The 19,798-nt window shown below is 36.0% G+C and overlaps 2 protein-coding genes across 9 annotated transcripts in view; one reads left to right on the forward strand and one right to left on the reverse strand.

Moving 5' to 3' along the window:
• Window positions 1-80: 80 nt before the first annotated feature.
• Window positions 81-3,782, reverse strand: agxtb (alanine--glyoxylate and serine--pyruvate aminotransferase b). The gene is made up of 11 exons (XM_038289226.1): window positions 3,436-3,782; window positions 2,737-2,929; window positions 2,531-2,595; window positions 2,335-2,435; window positions 2,175-2,245; window positions 2,009-2,093; window positions 1,806-1,904; window positions 1,541-1,610; window positions 1,143-1,238; window positions 813-941; window positions 81-441 (listed from the first exon to the last, which is right to left on the reverse strand). Exons 1-11 carry the CDS (start codon window positions 3,706-3,708, stop codon window positions 334-336), a joined length of 1,290 nt encoding a protein of 429 aa, XP_038145154.1. The 5' UTR covers window positions 3,709-3,782; the 3' UTR covers window positions 81-333.
• A 4,598-nt stretch (window positions 3,783-8,380) lies between these two features.
• Window positions 8,381-19,798, forward strand: part of kif1ab (kinesin family member 1Ab) — a 34,274-nt gene continuing 22,856 nt past the window's right edge. For 2 of the 8 annotated variants that reach the window (XM_038289306.1, XM_038289309.1), the window contains exons 1-15: window positions 8,382-8,681; window positions 9,591-9,763; window positions 14,309-14,382; window positions 14,557-14,736; window positions 14,853-14,921; window positions 15,787-15,965; window positions 16,076-16,187; window positions 17,041-17,118; window positions 17,235-17,300; window positions 17,394-17,411; window positions 17,507-17,585; window positions 17,673-17,751; window positions 17,934-18,076; window positions 18,248-18,286; window positions 19,592-19,722. In XM_038289306.1, the coding sequence (XP_038145234.1) occupies window positions 9,658-9,763; window positions 14,309-14,382; window positions 14,557-14,736; window positions 14,853-14,921; window positions 15,787-15,965; window positions 16,076-16,187; window positions 17,041-17,118; window positions 17,235-17,300; window positions 17,394-17,411; window positions 17,507-17,585; window positions 17,673-17,751; window positions 17,934-18,076; window positions 18,248-18,286; window positions 19,592-19,722 (1,353 nt within the window). In that variant the 5' untranslated portion in view covers window positions 8,382-8,681; window positions 9,591-9,657. Of the gene's footprint in view, window positions 8,682-9,590; window positions 9,764-14,308; window positions 14,383-14,556; window positions 14,737-14,852; window positions 14,922-15,786; window positions 15,966-16,075; window positions 16,188-17,040; window positions 17,119-17,234; window positions 17,301-17,393; window positions 17,412-17,506; window positions 17,586-17,672; window positions 17,752-17,933; window positions 18,077-18,247; window positions 18,287-19,522; window positions 19,723-19,798 lie in introns of all 8 variants that reach the window. The other 6 variants (XM_038289305.1, XM_038289304.1, XM_038289302.1 and 3 more) reach the window with 4 other exon arrangements.

The raw sequence follows: 19,798 nt of genomic DNA on the forward strand, positions 1-19,798 counted from the left end.
TCCCATGTGTAAACAAATGTGGAACATGGGTTGTTTTATCTGTTTGATACATAATATTTAAAGAAATGATCGAGGCATTATACATGTTCAGTTTAATGACAAAGAAACATGTTTACTAATTCAAAAAAATAACTTTTTCGACATCTTCAGTCACTTAGCATGGCAGATTCTGTTTAGTTTTTATTTTTAATGAAAAGAAAGAATATAAAAGAAGAGGCTCCAAAAAGCATTACAGTAAATAGTGCTTAGGGATTCTTGGATGCATCCAATCTTCCATCTGGTCTGTGCATCCTATAGAAGCATAGAGAGTCAGTAATTTGAGAGTATGATTTCTCAAGCCTTGCTCTTTTTGCAGTTCTTCAGAGCATCTGCCAGGGCATGCAGTGCCTTGTCAGCATTGGTCTTCTCACAGTTGTATCCCATCAAGCCGATTCTCATAACCTAATTGCAAACGAGAGTGCATTAACGCCTGCAGTGATGCAGTAGCAGCATTAGAAAAATCAAACACTAATCTTTCACATAGCTCTTAATAAAAGTATTGAAATAATATCTGCTTTCTCCTGAAAAATAGACATGTAAGCATTTTCCTTAGTTTGGACCTAGATATTTACAGAGTTGATTGTTACAGTGGTGAATTTTAAATCAAAGCATAAATAATCTGTCAAAATGATAGGCGGGTTTTTTTTTTGTCATATGTTTGTATTAGTAAAAAATGCTTCAATAACCCATGAGCCTAAAAGTCACATCTAAATGATCTACCATACTGACACTAATGAAATGGTAGGTGTTGATGGTTCCGAGATGAAACTAACCATGCCAATGGATGGACCCAGTCCTCCCGTCATCTCCATGCTGTGATTCTTCATAATGTAGGTGAGCATTTCTCTCCAGTCATAGCCTTCAGGAATTGATATGGTGGTGACAGAAGGAAGCCTTAAATCCTGCATGAAAACACATTATACCAATAAATATATATATATATATATATATATTTTATATATATACTTCTGACAAAACTGAATTTGTCTTTAATTTCATTTTCTTCTTTTAATTACATGTTCTACATTTACTTATCAAGAAAAACAAAAAGCAAAGCAAAATACAAAAAAAGCTTGTTATATTTTGCTATTTAATTGTCTTACTTTGTCAGGAATGAAAAGCTTGAGGCCCAGATCTTCCAGTCCTTTGTAGAGGTAGGCTGCTACCTCCTTGTGTTTCCTCCAAGACTCCTCCAACCCCTAGAGGGAGACAAAGGTTGGTGTTTTTGTTTTAGAGTCAAATTTTAATAAAACTGGAAATGGGAGAGCTCATAGACTAAAATCAAAAGTAGCTTAAACTTCCATTATGGACAACGGTCTGTTCACATTTTGCTGCTGCTAGTACATTTGACTTTATATTTTAAGTGGAAAATGTAATAAACATTTTTCACAATATTGGAAACTGATTTGAACAAATTACATTTTAATTCTGAAATGTTTAAAAAAATAATTACATTAAGTTGGTGTGGCATGGTGGAAAAAGTGTTGAAATGTAAATTTACCCTTTCAGCAAGAATCGACAGGCTCTCTCTCAGCGCGAAGAATCCAGAAACGGGACCTGTGTGGTGATATCTAAAAACCAGAGTATGCTGTTACTTTTTGACCCTCTTTTTCTATATTTAAAACTGATATAAATAAAGCCTCGAAAACATTTCATAATAATGTTTGTTGTATTTCCTATTACATTTTCAAAACCTTTTGCAATCACATTTAGTTTTTTCTCCACAAACAATAAAAAAAGGCATCCAAAGTAAACAGTGTACTCACAATCTAACTGATTTGCCATCACATCCCCAGTAATTGGACAAATGTGTCATGTCAAAGAGGTATGATACTGGCTTTGTCTTCCTGTTAAACATCTTGTTGCTGTTTTAGGGGGAAAAAAAATACAACTAACTTTAATAATTTCCTTTTTTATTTGTTGTTCTTTTGTTAGACATACATAGATGCACTAAAGAGCTAAGTCTTACCATGCTCTGTCATTAAAAGAGATGGGTGCTGTCCCAGGAGGTGAATTCAGAGCCTTCTGAGAACCGCAGTAAAGGATGTCAATTTCTTTGAACACAATCAGACATATATAATCAGATGCATGCCAAACCCTAAGCAGATGTATTTAGATTTTATTTGTGCCCCTACTTTGTTGGTCCATAAAAATTGGAGCTGCTCCAAGTGATGCAACAGTATCGACAAGGAAGAGGCAGTTGTGTCTGCAGAAGAAAGGATATAGGACTGTCATAAATATGACCAGATGTAAAAATAAATAAATAAATTGTGGATTAGTCTGATAGAAACCTACTTTCTGCAAATGTCTCCAATGCCGTCCACTGGATGGCAGAGACCAGCCGAGGACTCTCCATGTGCAAGGAAAAACAAGACCGGCTTGTGCTTTTCCATGGCCTAAGGCATAAAAAAAAGACTTAAATTACCCAACTTAGACTTAAATTATTGAAGTGGGCTGTTCAGAAGTTTAGTATTAGTTAATGGGCTCAAACCTGTTCTATTTCTTCATTGGTATAATATCCCCCAGGTGGTTTGACCATCCTGTGAACATTGGCACCTATAGATAGAGCAAAAAAAAAAAAGTTTAACTAAATGATCAAACCAATAAAATATTGATCTTGACATCATATTTTGGGAATTGAGTTACAGTTTCATTGTTAAGTTTGGGAATAAAGCCATGCGTAAAAAAAAACCATACCCATTCTCTCTGCAATGTCAGCCACGCGCTCTCCCCATATCCCGTTGATGGTGATGAGGACGCTCTCCCCTGGTTCCACGACGTTGAACACGGCGCATTCCATAGCTGCGTGTCCCGAGCCGCTCATTGCTATGGTCATGTTGTTGTTTGTCTGAAAGGCGTACTGGATGCCCTTTTTGATGTCGTTCATGATCTGCGACACGAATTTTAAATGTGAAAAATGCTTTTACTTTAACTTTTGCGTTGTATTCTTGAAATAGACGTCTTAATTCATTGCAAGACAGAAGATCCTTCCTTCATACAGCTATTAACATCGGCAACAACTGGTGAATGATAACCAGATGGGTTGCTGCAACATTTAATCTCCCTTTGTATTGATAAAGTATTTTTGAATTGCATTGAATTTGAATTCATTTCTCTGTTGTAGTGGGTGTGCGCTCTGCAGACTGCGCGTAATTACGCACAAGGTTGTTAAAAGTATATAAATATCAAACGTTTTCCAGTTAAACATAAAGAAAACAACACATTTTGTTGATATAATATAATTCAAACTTGAAAGCAAAATATATTTGCAAATAGTAAAAATGTTTATCCAAGACCTCTAAAAAATATAAAATGGAGCTATATCTTCAGAGTTTGGAAGTCAAAATAAAACGCATTCCAAGTTGAACGATTATAACTAACATCCAGAGCAGTTACCTCATACATTTCTGGGTGCAGGTGACCAATAATTGGCCTGGATTGTGCAGCTAAGACACGAGGAGGGACGTTTGAGGGGCCCGGACCAAACAGGTAACGCAGAGGCACTTCCAGCGGTCGGAGCATGCATTCTGGCGGTGGAATAGTGACGGAGGACATGGAGCGCTCCAGACGCTGCAGCACCGGGGCGTTCCTGGCAGCCAGTGGACCATCCAGAGCCGCTGCCGCCTGCTGAGCGAGCGACGCGCTCCGGCCGATCAAAGCCCGCTGCATAACGGCCTGTGTCCTGTTCCAGGTAAGTCTCCACGGGGTGAACTCACCTATGGCAGATGGAGAGACTGAGCTTGGAAGTGACTTTGGGTGAACATTTAAAAGAAACAGGTCCTTGACCTGGTGGGCAAGGCCATGCTTGCGTCATTATACGCAACAAAATGTACTTTTGCAAACAGTTGTAAAAAGAACAGGATGCTCCATCAACATTTCTTACATGTTGAAAGGTTTTTGGTTGGTCGGAAGCATAGCCTTATTTGTTTGTTTTATCGGCATCAAACATAAGAAAATCCCTTTAATTTTTACACACTTTGCTACTTTACAAACAATTGACATACTGTAGATGATCAACAGAAAGTGGTTGAACAGTTGACATAGAAAAACATATAAATATTTTTACTTTAATTATCTGGAAAGCGCATTGCAGTCAGGACCATCAGTCATTATTACAGCTTGGAGACTCTAGATTCAGGTTTACACTTTGACTTTATCTTACATGTGCTTTGATCTACCGGTAAATCTTTCCTCTTCTACATGGTGTCCATTTAAAACAGAATCTTTATCCCTGTCTGGAGACTTTCATTCCCAACCCCCAGGTTTGCCCTACATTTTGCTCACCTATATGAACTCTGACCTTCTTTCCTACCTCCTCTGCAAAAACAAATTTCCACATTATGACGCTGCCATCACTGTGTTTCACAGGGAGGGATTGTGGATCGGGGGTAATATGCAGAGAACGTTTTTTTTGGCCATACATTGTATTTTGTATGAATACATCAATTTGCAGTAGATATCTGCAGCACCTCCAGAGTTACCATATGCCTCTTAATCTTGCCTGTCAATGTAGGTGGATGGCAGGGTCTTGGTAGGTTTGCTTCATTTAAAGCTGTTTCCATTTTCAAATGATGATTTGAAAATGCTCAAACATATTCAAACCTTTGGGTGGGGATTTATGATCTCATTGAGCTTTAAATTTCCTCATATCTTTAACCCTGATTGCTCTGGTTATTCCTTCATTATCTGATTCTCACTCAACAACTGTGTTTATTATAATAAATAAACTCCATTAATAAGGTAAGTTACGTTTGTCTTTTATTTTGGAGTACATAATATAAATCTACCATTTATCTCTAAATAGTTGTAAAAAGCCGTAAGCTTTTATGTATTGATTTTTGTTAATATTTCATGTCAAAATTCCTTGTTATAATTAATATAACAATGTGTAAAGTCTTTATGTAAGGGATATCTGTCCATGACCCACATGTATGCAGCTACAGGACCAGTTTTGGTGATGTACTTCTGGTTTAGATCTGCAGCTCTTGAAACTTACGTTCTGAATCTGGCAGCCTATAACTGGCTGGCGTTGGTTTGTTTGAGGTGATTTGTTGACTTTGTCCCTTCTGTCACAGCAGCCTTTGGGATATTTAGAGGAGCCTCCTCTCGGAGAGCCAATCTGCTGTCTTATAGGAGGAAGAGGGGAAGGCAAATCCACACACCCACCAACCCCAAATAAAGACATAAACACACAACCAAAGGCCCTCTTTTTATGTTTTGTACAAGACTTGAAAATGATTTAACGATTTCTGTATCTTAAAAATTTATATGGAGATTCTTTCCTGATTCTGTTCTTAAAGGAGAACATTTGTTAAACAAAAATGTTTAATTTAAGCTCTTTATTTTAAACAAATTGAACATCACTAACATGACATAGTTGGTTTTATAATTCAAACTGTTGCAACATCAGCTCCAAACTTCACACCATGCAGGTGAAACATTTCTGTCAAGTTAACTGGTGTCTGCAAGTGCAGATGTCTGGGTGACTGGGTAAATAATTACACACAGAGTAAATAAATAAATTAGGTTTTCTGCTCTCCTTGGAAACTGGACTACAGAGGCAGCTCTACTTATATATTTAAGAACTCTAAGAGAAAGACTCTTATTAAAATATATCAATCTGTTTTTTCTAGAGGATGATCTCAATTAAAATGTCCCAGAAAACATTATTCTGTTTTAAACAAGCCCTGTACTTTTAAAGTTAGTGATTGTTATGATAGTTAGTAAACGTAAAACTATTTCAGTTTGTTTTAGTGGTTTTGTTCATCTTTTTTCTCAGCATGTGACAGCTATAATTAATGGCCTAACCCAATAAGTACAACATAGTTTGGGAACCGTGATTGGTTTGGATTATAGTATAATGGAAGAGTATTCACTCCCTAAAAGTGTTTTTCCGTTATTTTCTTATCACACTTAAAAACAACAGATTTTAAGTTACCTTCGTCTAATGCAAATTTGGCTTTCATATTATTACTTAATCATTAAGGAAAATTAATCTTAAACAAGTAGTGATCCACTTACTTAAAATATTGATTAACCTTACATTTTGGAAAACTGACTTCAGTTTCCTGAGCCACAAGCAAGAACAACATCTAAAATACTGCAAGTCTCATAAATTTCAACTAAGTGCACCCTTTGTGAAGCAACAAAACAAGAAAACCTCAGCAAAAAGTGTCCCAGTGGAGAGAAGTTAAGCCCTACAACCAGCTAAACACATGCAAAGGTAATATGCTGCTATCACAGCCTATAAACAGAAGAAAACAGACATGGCAAAGTATACATAGGAGGGCCTGGGTCCTCTGTTGCATACTTTGCAACATTCTGGTGTTGCTGGCCGGACCTATGTGTTATACTAGTAAACGGTCTATGGATTCATAAAGGGTAGTGGCAGCCTGTGTGGAGTGAGAGGACGGGCTTGTGGAAAATGGGGGAGATATGTGACAGTGTCACAGTTGATGATGTGTCATGGCTTTTTGACCAGGGAGTTATCCCTGCGGCTGACTGGTCAGTGTGCGTGACTTTGAGCTGGAAATTTGCCCTGCCTGGGCCCTCTGTTACCTTATCACATTCAGAAAACTGTATTTACCCAAAGTAAACTTAATTTTTATAGCACTTTCACAGACAATGTACTTCACAATAATAAAAAACATATAATATGAACAACGAAGTAGAATAATACAAAAAGTGACACCACTGGGTCAGTTAGGACATGAATGCTTCTTTAAACAAATAGATTTTTGGGAATTTTTTACAGATGTCTACTGACTCCAGAGAGTGTAGCTTTGGAGTAAGTTAGCTTGAAAATCACAAAAAGTTTTAAAGCAGGTTAATGGATCCATTAACAGTTTTTTTTAGACTTAGACAAACTTTATTGTAATTTTGTACAAACAGAGTGTATACAAAACAAAATTTCGTTTTGCAAAGCTCTGAAGACATTTACATTTCTTAAGGTGCACCAGTGATCAAATGTAAACATGGTGATCAAATGTAAACATAGAAATGAGATAAGATTTACAGTTTTTCCAACTTTAATCTTTGTTTTATTCAGCATTCAGCAGTCTAATGGCAGTGGGGAAGAAGCTGTTTTGGAATCTGCTGGGCCTGCATCGGATGCTTTAAAGCTTCTTCCCAGAGGGCAGCAGGGAGAACAATCCATGGTAGGGGGGTTAGGGGACATTGATGATGTTACAGGCTCGAAACACGCAATGCTGGAATGAAATGTCTCTTATAGAGGGAAGAGGAGCCCCGATGATCTTCTCTGCAGCTCTCACTACTCTCCTCACCTCTCCTCACCAATTAGTTTGCAGATGTAGGCAGAAACCTGTTCATCTTCAAAAGTGAGCAGTTAGATTCTACATTGAACATGACACAAAACAGGTAGCCAGTGCAGAGATTTTAACTTAAGTGTGTATGTGTGTATGTATTCGAGTCAAAAGCCTTGCAGTTGAGTTTTGGACTGACCACAGACTAATTAATTCATTGTAATTAAGAATAGAGAACAGCAAGGACAAAAAACAAACAAAAGCAAACTAGTTCAACAAAACAAATATGCACAGGACCTCTAGGGGGAGTCACCTACTAAGTCAGACAGGACTGCAGCATATAGTGCTGCATAAATATGCTGCTGTTATATAAAACTCTAAAAGTTTACAGCCAAGCCTTTAAATGTACATTATTTTTAATACCCACATCTTTCTGACTTAGACTTAGACAGATTTTATTTGTCATTTTGTTTACACCAGTGTAAAACAAAAAGAAATTTCGTTTGGAACAGCTCTCTGGATAATTTCCTCTTTTTAAAAGTGCAGCCTTGAAAAATAGTAAAAAATAAATAAATAAATAAATAAAAAATAATATATATATATATATATATATATATATATATATATATATATATATATATATATATATATATATATATATATATATATATATATATCCTGTCACAGAGAGGATCTTTGATTCAAATTCCAAATTCTTGTTGCTTTTTTATAAATTAAACATTAAAACGCACCGGTTCTCAGCTTGTTTCTTCATGTGGGTAAAAAAAATACTACAAACTAAAATTATTTGTGTTATTTCTAACGTTTTGAAGGTTATATAAGTGTTCAGTTAAATACATTTATAGAAATATTGTTCTTTTGTTTCTGTGCGCTGGTGCTCTCATTCTGCTGGAATCGCATCTTTAGAGAATTAGTTGCCTTTTAAATATAAGGGATGAATAAAAGCAGTAGTAGAAACAGATTGAGCAGCGTTGCATTGGTCCTCTCTCCTCCTTTCTCTGCTCTCTGATGATGCTGATCTCATCAACCCCTCCCAGCATCTCTGGTACAGCTGCGCCGTCGCCATTTTCCGCTATCTCGGAGCGACTGACGCGCACTCCATCCTCTGTGTGACGCACCGCTGTGTCCAGCCCACCCAGCGCCGCTGCTGCTGCTGAGACTGAGACAGACCCCCATCGCCCGTTTCCCCGGCGGATTCTCCATGTATGGATCCATGTATGGGGAGTGATGCTGTAGGTTACCCAAAACTGAGAGAAGATACGGAGCAGCAAGGATATCCAAGAAGGAGCCACTGGAGGATCAGGACGCTTTTTTGAATGGATTCATCGTGTGTGTTTTTCTTAAGTGGCAGTTGCTGAGGTAATCCACGACTATTATATATATATATATATTTTTAATATTTTATTAGAGCTATGTTGTGTGCAATGTTGCTCATTTCGCTTTTGTTTTTAAGAGATGCTGCGTCAGGATGGATGGCGCGTCAGACTCCATGTTAAATAACCAGCACCGATTTGAATATAAACTCATTTTTATTAAGAGTAAACAAAAATAAACATGTGATTGTCATCTATAATGATGTGAGCTCCTTTCTGACGCAGCGTTGGGTAAATTGGTGTCTGATCTGTGCCCATGTTTACGCGGCCTGTGTCTGAGGTGCGGCAGTCTCAGCAAGATGGAGGAGATGATATTTACATGGAAGATTTTCGCAGTGTTCTGTCAACCAGCGCTTTCAAAATATTCGCTTTTTATCATAGCTTCCAATTTCATATTTAGATGTGTTCCTTTTTTGTTTCTGATCGACTTAAGGGGCTTATAACATGATAATTATGCAATGTATGTTGTTAATTAGAATAAAAGAGTCAACTTAAAGATGAAAAGGGTGATAAAGGTAAAGATGGATAAGGATGCCTTTGGAGATGTCATGTGAAACGTTATTGCAATGGTGCCATTTTATAACAAAGCCCTGAGGCTTGGTGGGGATGTTGCCCAAATAAGCAGCCATTTTCTTGTACTATAGCAGAGATGTTGTTGATCTCCCTGCCAAATGATGGCCCAGCCTTTCAGACAGGATGTTTTAGAAGCTGCGCAGTAATAACACAGTGGAGATTATCTTCACTGCCTTATAGTGGAGAATCAAGTGTCAGTTAGCAATTTTCCTCTCACATATCAAGTTTAAACCCAATCAGTTATTTATTTATTTATTTTTTTGGAACAATTTGCAACAATATTTTCTAATAATGCTACTTGTGTAATTTTGGACCTGTGCAGGTGTCCGGTGTGTGTCTGTAACCAATCAGATCTACAGCTCTTCCACTAACACAAGCCCACCTGAGAGATGGCGGGGGCTTCAGTCAAGGTGGCGGTGAGGGTTCGACCCTTTAACTCCAGAGAGATTGGAAAGGAGAGCAAATGCATCATACAGATGTCAGGAAACACAACAAGTAAGTAAAACATCACAGGGAAAAAAATGTTCCACTAAAAATGGTCTCTGTGTTTTTGTGTGTTTTAGCTCCATGTTTGACCATTTATTTAGTGTTTTTAATCATGCTGCATTTGGTCTAAAATTATAGTCATTGTTAATCAATTTTTGGAGTAAACACAATTACTTTTATTGACAACAATTCCATTTTGATCATTGCGATAATTATAGTAGAAATAAAGCTCATTACTCTGTGTATTTTGACCATACATTGAATATGTTCCATAGCCTGAATATACAAAAAAAAGTGATATTTATAGAACGATTATCACATCATTTATTTGTTCTGATTGAAGTGGATCAATGGTTTCTAATCAGGTGAATGTACAAATAAATGGCAGTCACAGAGTCTTTAAATCTCAACCCAAACCAAATGACTGGATATAATTTTTTTCCCTAGTTAGTTTAGTTAGTTTAAATTGTTAATTTTGTGCAAATTACATTTTTACTATCAAGATTTATTCTTGGTTTTTGCTATTGTTCCTGATGATTTTCTTTATGCTGTTTTGCACTTATTTTTTTAGTCTGACCTGCTGAAATTAGAGCATCTTTCCCTGAAAGGTTTAGTCAAGCTGATCAGACATAAATTAAACAATGACAGGACACTCTGGATATTTTTGTGTAGGCATATTAGGCTTTTTGAAAGCTTAATAGTTTTGTTATCATTTGGTCAAACATTTTGCAGTCATTAGCAACAAGCTGGCATGCCAAGAATTGTTATATGCATGTAAGAAATAATAATTCCATTGTAAACAGGATTAGATTTGACAATTACCTTAAAACCTCTGAAGTTAAGGAAAGGAAACAGAACAGCGACTCCATTTAGGTTTTTATACACCTATTTTTCATGTTGTTTCAGTTTTCCTTTTTTTTTTTATTAAGCTAGCCTCAGTCCTGCCATGTTTACAAATAAATAGAGTTTGAAAAGTGTGATTCCCTTATAACTTTTTCAGTTTCTGTTTTTTGTCAAGTTTTTTCATATAATGAAACCAATGTTAATATCAGGCAAATATCACCTGTGAAAATCCAAAATATTCTTTTTCAAATTATCTTGGATTGATTATTTTCAGAAATATACGTTGAAGGAAACACCTCAGCCAAACCTGTCTGACAACATGAAGTGGCTGAAAGCTCTCACAAACTATATGCTCATTATTACTCTAATCTGAAATATTTCTCTGACATTGACATATTTTGATGGTCTGAAACATTTAAGTATAACCAGAAATAAAAGAAAACTATATCAGACACTCAAGCCCAGCACTTTAAATACTCATACAATGCCTGATTTCCCCTTTGGGAGTATTTTGTAATTAATATGATGCAGAAATTGCAAGAATATAAAAAAATATGACTGATTTTACTGATAACTTTGGTGCATATAATCCCAGATATTACTTCTGCTCTATTGCTGGCTTGATGATATTCCTTTGACCTACATCACGTCCATCATTTCGATGTAGTTTTTTTTGTTGTGTAGGCAACTCTTTGTTGCAGCTACATAACACTGGGCAGTGAGGGTTGCAGCATCTTTGCTGCAGAAACTAACAAAAGCTTCAGTCATTTCTGAGCCCTGACACTGTGTGAGTAGGATGCAGTGGCAGCCACATTTCTGTGCTCTCATCATGCGTGCTACCGGTACCGACAAAAAAAATGGAGTTGTTGCTCTTGTCCAGAGCATATTGCAGAATCAGCTGATCTAAATATATGTGTGAAAGAGGGGTGGTTCTAACCGTAATTTGCCCCATTAAAGAGAGAAGATTCTGATTCAAAATAGAGGTAATTACTGAGTTTGCCCATCTTTAATACAGCTGCTTCCAGCCATGTCATCAGCATTGTATTGCTTTCAGCTGAGTGCACAGTTTTTGGGGGTAGTGTTCATGCTATGTTTAGCTTCCCAGAGAATGGAGTGTGTTACAGTGGATTTTATTTAGCTGAAAAAGAGAATCTCAGTTTAAGATTGTACCTCTTTCTATTTTTTAAAATTAAAAAAATATGTTGCTGCTGTTGACATCTTGTTATTCGATTAATGAATAGGAAATCAACTCCAGTTTATCTTTTACAAGCTTCGGGAAAAAAATCATAGAAATTTTAGCATTTTTAAGTGATAGAAATAGACTAAAATCAAAGCTAGTGAGAATTTAAAATTTCCTCATAGGGCAGTGGCAGTATTTTATTTATTTATTGTGTTTTAAAGATTACAGAGAGAATAAAACACATTTAAATGATCATACAATAGCTTTTTTGGGGTTTTTTGGGGGGGGTCTTTTGACCTCTCAAACTAAAGTTGCATCAAAACAGCTTTTTTTGGGCAGTTTCACCATCAAACATGAAAAATAATAATGTTTAATTCGGATTCATTTTCTTTCAGATTAAAAAAATATCTTATAGATTTATAAAACTAGGGCTTTGGTTTTAATGAAGCCCAGATTCCCTTAATACTCACCTTAAGCTCAGTTTTATTGTTGGTCTCATTCTCTCATCTTCCTCTGATTCTTTATTGGGTTGAGTTCAGATGACTAAACTGGCAAATCACACACAGATACAAAGGTTGTTAAATCAAGTGTTGCTACTTATGGCAGAACAGGCAAACTCTAGCACGAGAAAAAAGATTAGCATCTACATAAAAACTTTCAGTAAATGGAAGTATGAAGTCTTTGAAACTTCCTGACAGATTTCTGCTCTTGGACTTAAAGAGTCCAAAAGCAGCAATCCTCCCCATTCAAAACATTCACGATGGGACCTTGATTTTCATCAAAATCTGCTAAAAGGACTTTGAACTGCTTTGAACAATGAATTGTTGATTGAATTTAAAGTTCTATCAAAGCTCTAGTAACAGTTGTTGCCTGTAAACCCTCTTTTACTACACATTTTCCTTCCACCTAACCTTGCAATATTCTGGGCTAACATTCTGTAGTTTAATCTTTTTTTAGAGGATGGTAATGACTGTAGAGTTACTGTATCATCAGCAGTTTTCTCCATGATTGTGTAGATAGAAATATTACAATTCATTAAAAAAATTGTTTATAATTTATATGTTTTTAGTTAATTTGCTGAGATATATTGCTGCTTATTTTTTATTGTGATTTATCAGGGTGTGTGTGTAATGGTGCAACACGAGGGTTGTATTCACTGAGACATTTGGATTTTTATTTACTAATAAGATAACTGATAGAACGCCAATTTTTCATTAGATTTCCTAATAAAATAGCAGAGCTGGCTTGTCAGGTCATTTGTTTTTTTTTTAAATTAGTTTAACTATAAAATAATGATAATATAAAGTAAAAAATAAAGGGCTTTTGACTGCAGTCTGATTTGATCTTTAAACAAGAATTAAATAATGGGTGGAAACTGGATATTTCCTTTGTCGGCTGGTTCTGGGGCTTTCCTGACAGCTGATTAATGTTTTTTTAACTCCTAGGGGCAAAAGCAAAGCTTCCATAGAAGCAATTTAGAATATCTAATGCTGAGAGAGGTAACTTGAGTGCTCGCTTCAAAATCATCTCTAGTCCTTTAATCACTAGACATTATTTTTACCATAACACACCATTAAACGACATTCTGTAGAATTGAATTATACCAAACCCTAAAGAATTTTTGAAATGCTATCTTAGCATTCAATTTGTCTTAGTATAGAGCGACTGAAACATGGGTTATAATGCAAAAGGTGTCAAATTCTCTGTTTTAATAAAGTATAAAGATGAACTGAAAATGCTAAATAACTGTAGAATCAAGGGCCTTTAAGGTTGGCTATTTAAAGTGATAATAATTTCACCATGAATAGTGAGGTTTTACAAAAAGCCTTTATTGGTTTTGCAGGCATGAGGATGTGTTGGGCTTCTAAACGTAATGGTTTGTTTCATTGTGTGTATTTTAGTACACAAAGAAAAAAAACGGTTGGCTTTTTATCCCCTATTGCTTCTGAGGTGGAAACAAGTAATGCGAGGGGGGAAATATGATCTCATATGGAAGCAAATGGTTTTTTATGTAATGGGGTTAAAGACAGGGATGAGGGGAGAATTCAAACTTCCTCTCTCAACTTTAAATAGCTCCTATAATAGCTTATTACAGAATATAATTGGGTAATTTGTTTTACTGGACTGGACTGGACTAACTTCCATCTCCTTGGATTTATATGTTGTTGTTTTTTTCTGGGGAATTTTGGATTTTTTTCTTTCTAAGCTCACAAATCCTAAGCTTAACTTAAACCGGAATTGACAGTCAGTGTTTTAGGACCACATATATGATATAGAGAGAAAAATTAGAATTCTTAGAAATTAGAATTCAAAGTAATAACATAATTTAATGTGAGCAAGGAATCTGTAGAGAACTATATCAGAGGAGGGAAGACAATGCCTACAAAAAAAGAACAGATTTCTGAATACAGAAGTATGTTTACTGATATACTGATTTACGTTCTTTATCTCACTGTTTATGTAAAGTTTACTGTTTGATAAATGAAATAAAGTGAAACTTATTTGGACCCCTTATTGCTTTTTTTTTTTAGCTATCCTGAACCCAAAACAACCAAAAGAAAACAAGAGCTTCAACTTTGACTTTTCATACTGGTCACACACTACGGTGAGTTATTAAACATCTTCCTCCACAAAAACATAACATAACGGTTGTAAAATGAAAACATCATCAGTAAAAAAACAAAGTACAAACGTAGGCATATTTGAACTTTTTCACCTGTACTATCTCCATCTTCATTAAGGCGTGCATTCTTGACTTTCTCTGTCTCTTTGTTTGCAGCCTGAGGACATCAACTATGCGTCTCAGATGAAGGTGTATAAGGACATTGGAGAGGAGATGCTGCTCCACGCCTTCGAGGGTTACAATGTCTGCATATTTGCATATGGTCAGACAGGAGCTGGCAAAAGCTACACCATGATGGGGAGACAGGAAAAAGACCAGCAGGGCATTATACCTCTGGTAAATCAGAGCACATCAATGGTTCATCATGCAACACTAGTTTTAATGTGACGGAGTACAATAGTAACACTGCAGTTCTGCCATTTGCAAACTTCATTTGCTTCCTTATCTTCTAGCTGTGTGAGGATCTTTTCACAAAGATCAATGACTGCAACAATGACAACAGCATGTCTTACTCTGTGGAGGTGAGCGATCCTAAAGCCCTATAATCTTCACAAATCATATGTTTGTGTTTTATTTTTTATTTCTTAATCACCAGACTATGAAGTTCTACAAGTTTTGAAACCTTTACACTGTTGATTTAATGAAGTAAATTAGTAGATGTGAAACTCAACTATTGATTCAGAGCCCTGGGCTGTCTTTAATGCTGTTTTCTTGTAAACTGAAGGGAGAAATGTGAAGTATATCACAGAGCCCCTCAGTTTACTATGTTTTTTTTTTTTTTTTTTACTATCGCTTCCCCTGTGATTCTCTCCAGTTTATTGCTAGAAATTAACCTGACACCAAACATATGTCACTAATGCATTCTGAGCTTAGACTGGCACTTTAAAAACTATTAAATTATCTATTTTACTCTTAAATACTAAAACATTTTCTGACACATATTTGAAAACAAACAAAAAATAAAACAACAAAAAATTGTGATTGAGTCCATTAACCAGCCAGGTCACTTCTAAAGCTTGATGCAGTATAAGGTAATCACTTTTAATCTTAAGTTTCTCTACCAAATTTAAACTTAAAAACTCCCATGCGTTTCCCGTTAATGTGTTACTTAGAAGCTGTTATATTAGTTTGCATTTACTTATGTATTTACAATTTACTTGTACAACTTGCCTTTTCTTCCAGATGTAAAGGAAATGGGAAAAAATAGACAAACTTTACACTAAAGACTAGGTAGCAATAATGCACTGTTATGTTTTAGAAATCATTTTTGTCCAAACAATATTAAATATGGGTTTATGTGTTTATTATATGGTAATAATTTACAATTACATTTTTTTTTTAGGTTGACAACATCAATAGTGTTTTGATCTTCTGCTCTCTTCTTAGGTGAGCTACATGGAGATCTACTGTGAGCGTGTGCGTGATCTCCTGAACCCTAAAAACAAAGGAAACCTTCGTGTACGAGAACACCCCCTGCTGGGACCTTATGTCGAAGATCTGTCCAAATTGGCTGTAACTTCCTACAATGACATTCAGGACCTGATGGATTCTGGAAACAAGGCTAGGTAACAACTGTAGACCGAGTTGTTACCTTAAAAATTCAGCGCTAAAAAACTGATGGAAGCTGAAGGTTAATAGAAATATATTTAAGTGATTTTCTGTTTTTTTTTTTCAGGACTGTGGCTGCCACCAACATGAATGAGACCAGCAGTCGCTCTCATGCAGTCTTCAACATCATCTTCACACAAAAGAAACATGACATGGAGACAGACAACACTTCAGAAAAGGTTTTACTCAGGGCCATCTTCTGTAACTCAACTAACCTTTCATAAGTATAAACATTAGCCACAAACTGTGCAAATTGAATTACAACAAAACTAATCAATAAATTTGAAGGGTTGAATGTCCTGAAATGGTCCTTAAAACCTTATTTCCAACATGTTTTGTAGGCCTAGACGATTTCCAGGTTATTCTTTTATTATTACACCTTGATATTTACAGACCCAATAAAAAATGTAAATCTTTATAAAAAGTAAATCTATTTCAGTAATGTCATTCATATATATATATATATAAAATTATAATTATAAAGTTTTAATATAATAGAACATTATAATTACCATTTCAAAATTATTATGGATACATATAAAAAATACAGAAAAGAGGCTTAAAGGAAAGCACGTCTAATATCTGCTTTAAGATTGCTATTTTCATCTTCAAATTAACTTTCACTGGAATATTCTATAGCATATTCTGATTTATTATATATAAATGTTTATCAATTATCTGCCTTCTCCAGCTTTAAAACAATTATTTTTGTCCTTGACAGCATTATTTTAATCTTTCATTTGAATAGAGGATATGCTATAACAGTACAATCACACCTGAAGTTGCACATTTTTTTAATTACCATATTAGGCGAAAACCAAAAATATCCCCCCAAAGAAAACAGCAAAATCTACGGAAAATAATGGGAATTTTCTATATGTCAGGTACCTCACAATTGGTTGTCTTTAATTAATCACTTTAGAACAAGTGTGTAGCCAAGGAGTACACCGCAAGCATTGTTAAAGTACAATGAACAGTTCTTTACCAACAAACTTTTAATTGTTTATTGATTTCATGTGAACAATTTGTTAGGTCAGCAAGATAAGCCTGGTGGACTTGGCTGGCAGTGAGAGGGCTGATTCAACTGGAGCTAAAGGGACACGACTGAAGGTGGAGAAATTCTTTTGTTTTTTTTTGTTTTTTTGTTTGAGCAGGAGTTGTTTTGAAGAAACTGCAGAAATAATCTCATATGTAAAATGTTAACTAAAATGTTTGTGTTTCTGCAGGAAGGAGCAAACATAAACAAATCTCTGACCACTCTGGGGAAAGTCATTTCTGCCTTAGCTGAACTGGTGAGATCCTTGTATGATAATAGCATTTTATTAGTGGTGGATGTTTTTAATTGTTCAAATAAAAATTGCTCACATTTCTCTTTCAATACATAGGACTCCGCACCAAACAAGGTTTGTGGTTTCCCATGTTTCACAATTGAATAATATATAGAAATTTTATTTAATAAAACCCAACAAATATTTTTTCTTATTTGTTTTGCAAATAGAACAAGAAAAAGAAGAAAGTGGAGAGTTTCATTCCCTACAGAGACTCAGTTCTGACCTGGCTTCTTAGGGAGAACTTAGGTTTGCAAAATTATTTATTAAATTTTTTTTGCAATAAAATATGGGGGTGTGTGTCTAATAAAAAAAATACTGATATATTCATTTCAGGGGGTAACTCTCGCACAGCCATGGTGGCGGCTCTCAGTCCTGCAGATATTAACTACGATGAAACACTAAGTACCCTTCGGTGAGGAGAACATGATAGAATCTCTTTTTGGAGATTGCTTAATAATGGTAGAAAAATAAAAATGATGTTTTTCTTTTAATCTGTCCAATACATTGGTTAAGTTTTGTTACTTTAAATGTGGTTTACCTTTGAGACCTAACTTGAACAAAGCTCAGTAGCGCTCATGACCTCTATTCTGTCAGGTATGCTGATCGTGCCAAACAGATCCGCTGTAACGCTGTGATTAACGAGGATCCCAACAACCGCCTGGTTCGTGAGCTGAAGGAGGAGGTTGCTCGTCTTAAAGACCTGTTGTATTCACAGGGCCTGGGAGACATCATCGAGAGTGAGTCTCACAAATAGAAACGTGAAAAACTGATAATAAAAAAAGCCCATACTTTGAGCTGGGAGCCTCTGTGCAGGGCTTTTGTTTCTCTCTATTCACTGAGGGCAGAGTATTACGTTGGAACGTGGGTTTTTTTTGACACACAGTCTCTTTTCTCCTCTGTTCTGTCAGCTAATCGAGGCACCCTTCCTGCCATCACCGGTTTGAAATGTGTGTTTAACTTTGGCAAGCCTGCGCTTTGCAACTAAAAGAAAAAAAAAAGAGATTCCTATTCTATCGCACCAGAGACAAAACTTACAATCCCAAGAAAGTATTTTCTTAAATCAGACATAGGCTAAACATATGTTTATTTAGAGCATCTGTTAATTTATGTCTTGTTGTTGTAATGATTGTTTCTCAGAAAATTTTGCAAAATGGCTTCCATTTCCCCCCATGATTATGGAGATGTTCATCTTTTCTTTTCAAATGGGAGAACTCATAGCGCTATGCAACATTTCCCCTGATCGGCTATTTATGCACCTTAGTATTAAGGCATGCAGAGATTTTGGAGCTCTTGGTTAACTATTTCTGTTACTTTGAATAAAGACACAAAGAAAGAAAAAATGTCCACCAGCTTCTCAGAGATTCCTGTAAATCAGGCTCATTGTTATTTTCAAAAATAATGTTAATGATTGTAACCTGACAAAGCATTAAACCATCACGGGCTGTAGCCCTGCTTCTGAGTTGTTACATCTTTTAACATAGTCAGTCATTTTTTTGTGGTGCTTACCTCTAACAGTCTAAATTCCAACAAAATCAGCAAGTCACTTTAATGTTTCCTTAAATGTGAAATAATTAACGACTGGTGATTTTTCAGTGTGTCCTTGTAACTGTTCACTGTAACAGATACTAATCAAGAGTGCTATGACTTAGAATTGGCTTTGAGGCTTTTCTCGCCGTAGACTTCATGGAAAGAGGATGTCTCAGGTTGTTGAATCTGCATCTTGGTTATCTGTGTGGAGATCTCAGAAATGGAGCTGAGGAGCTCAGAGGTCAGCACACAGGAGTCATGCTTTAAAAGGCCTCGATAAACAGCTTGATCTAATTGAGTTTTGGTTGGCTCACCATATATGCAGTGGAAACATAAGACTGAATGATTTTTATGTCTGTAAACCCTTGTCGACTTGTTGATTGTCTAGACTCAGTTCTCTCACGTTCAATTTCATATTTTGTTCTTTTTTTTCTTTATGTTAAACTTTTCTTGCTGCCCTGAATGGCTTTTATAAACGAGCCAGCTTTGCTTCTTGGATCAATTATTTGAGCTCTTCTCTTTTTTTTGTAATCCTTCCTATTGGCCCCTTATTCTGTTCCTCTCATTCCCCAACCATCTGGCGTTCGCACCTACCTTCTGTCCCGTTTCTGTTCGTTTTTCTGCACTCCTCCATGCACCGCCTCTCTCTCTGACAGACCTGTGCAGTTACAAGAACTTTGTGAACAATCACCAGGCTGTCAATCAAAGGGGTGATCTCTCCACAGTGACCAATGCCATGACAGGAATGAGTCCCTCCCCATCTCTTTCCGCCCTGTCCAGCCGGGCCGCGTCCATCGCCAACCTTCATGACCGTATTTTCAGCCCGGCCAGTGAGGAAGCGATTGAAAGGCTCAAGGTACAAAGATAGAAAATAATAAGAAAAAGGAGGTTGGAATTACTAATTGGTATAATAAGAATGGATTTTAAATACT

Source organism: Cyprinodon tularosa, unplaced genomic scaffold (genome assembly GCF_016077235.1).
Source record: "Cyprinodon tularosa strain WSP-4 unplaced genomic scaffold, ASM1607723v1 ctg267, whole genome shotgun sequence".
Classification (NCBI taxonomy): domain Eukaryota; kingdom Metazoa; phylum Chordata; class Actinopteri; order Cyprinodontiformes; family Cyprinodontidae; genus Cyprinodon; species Cyprinodon tularosa.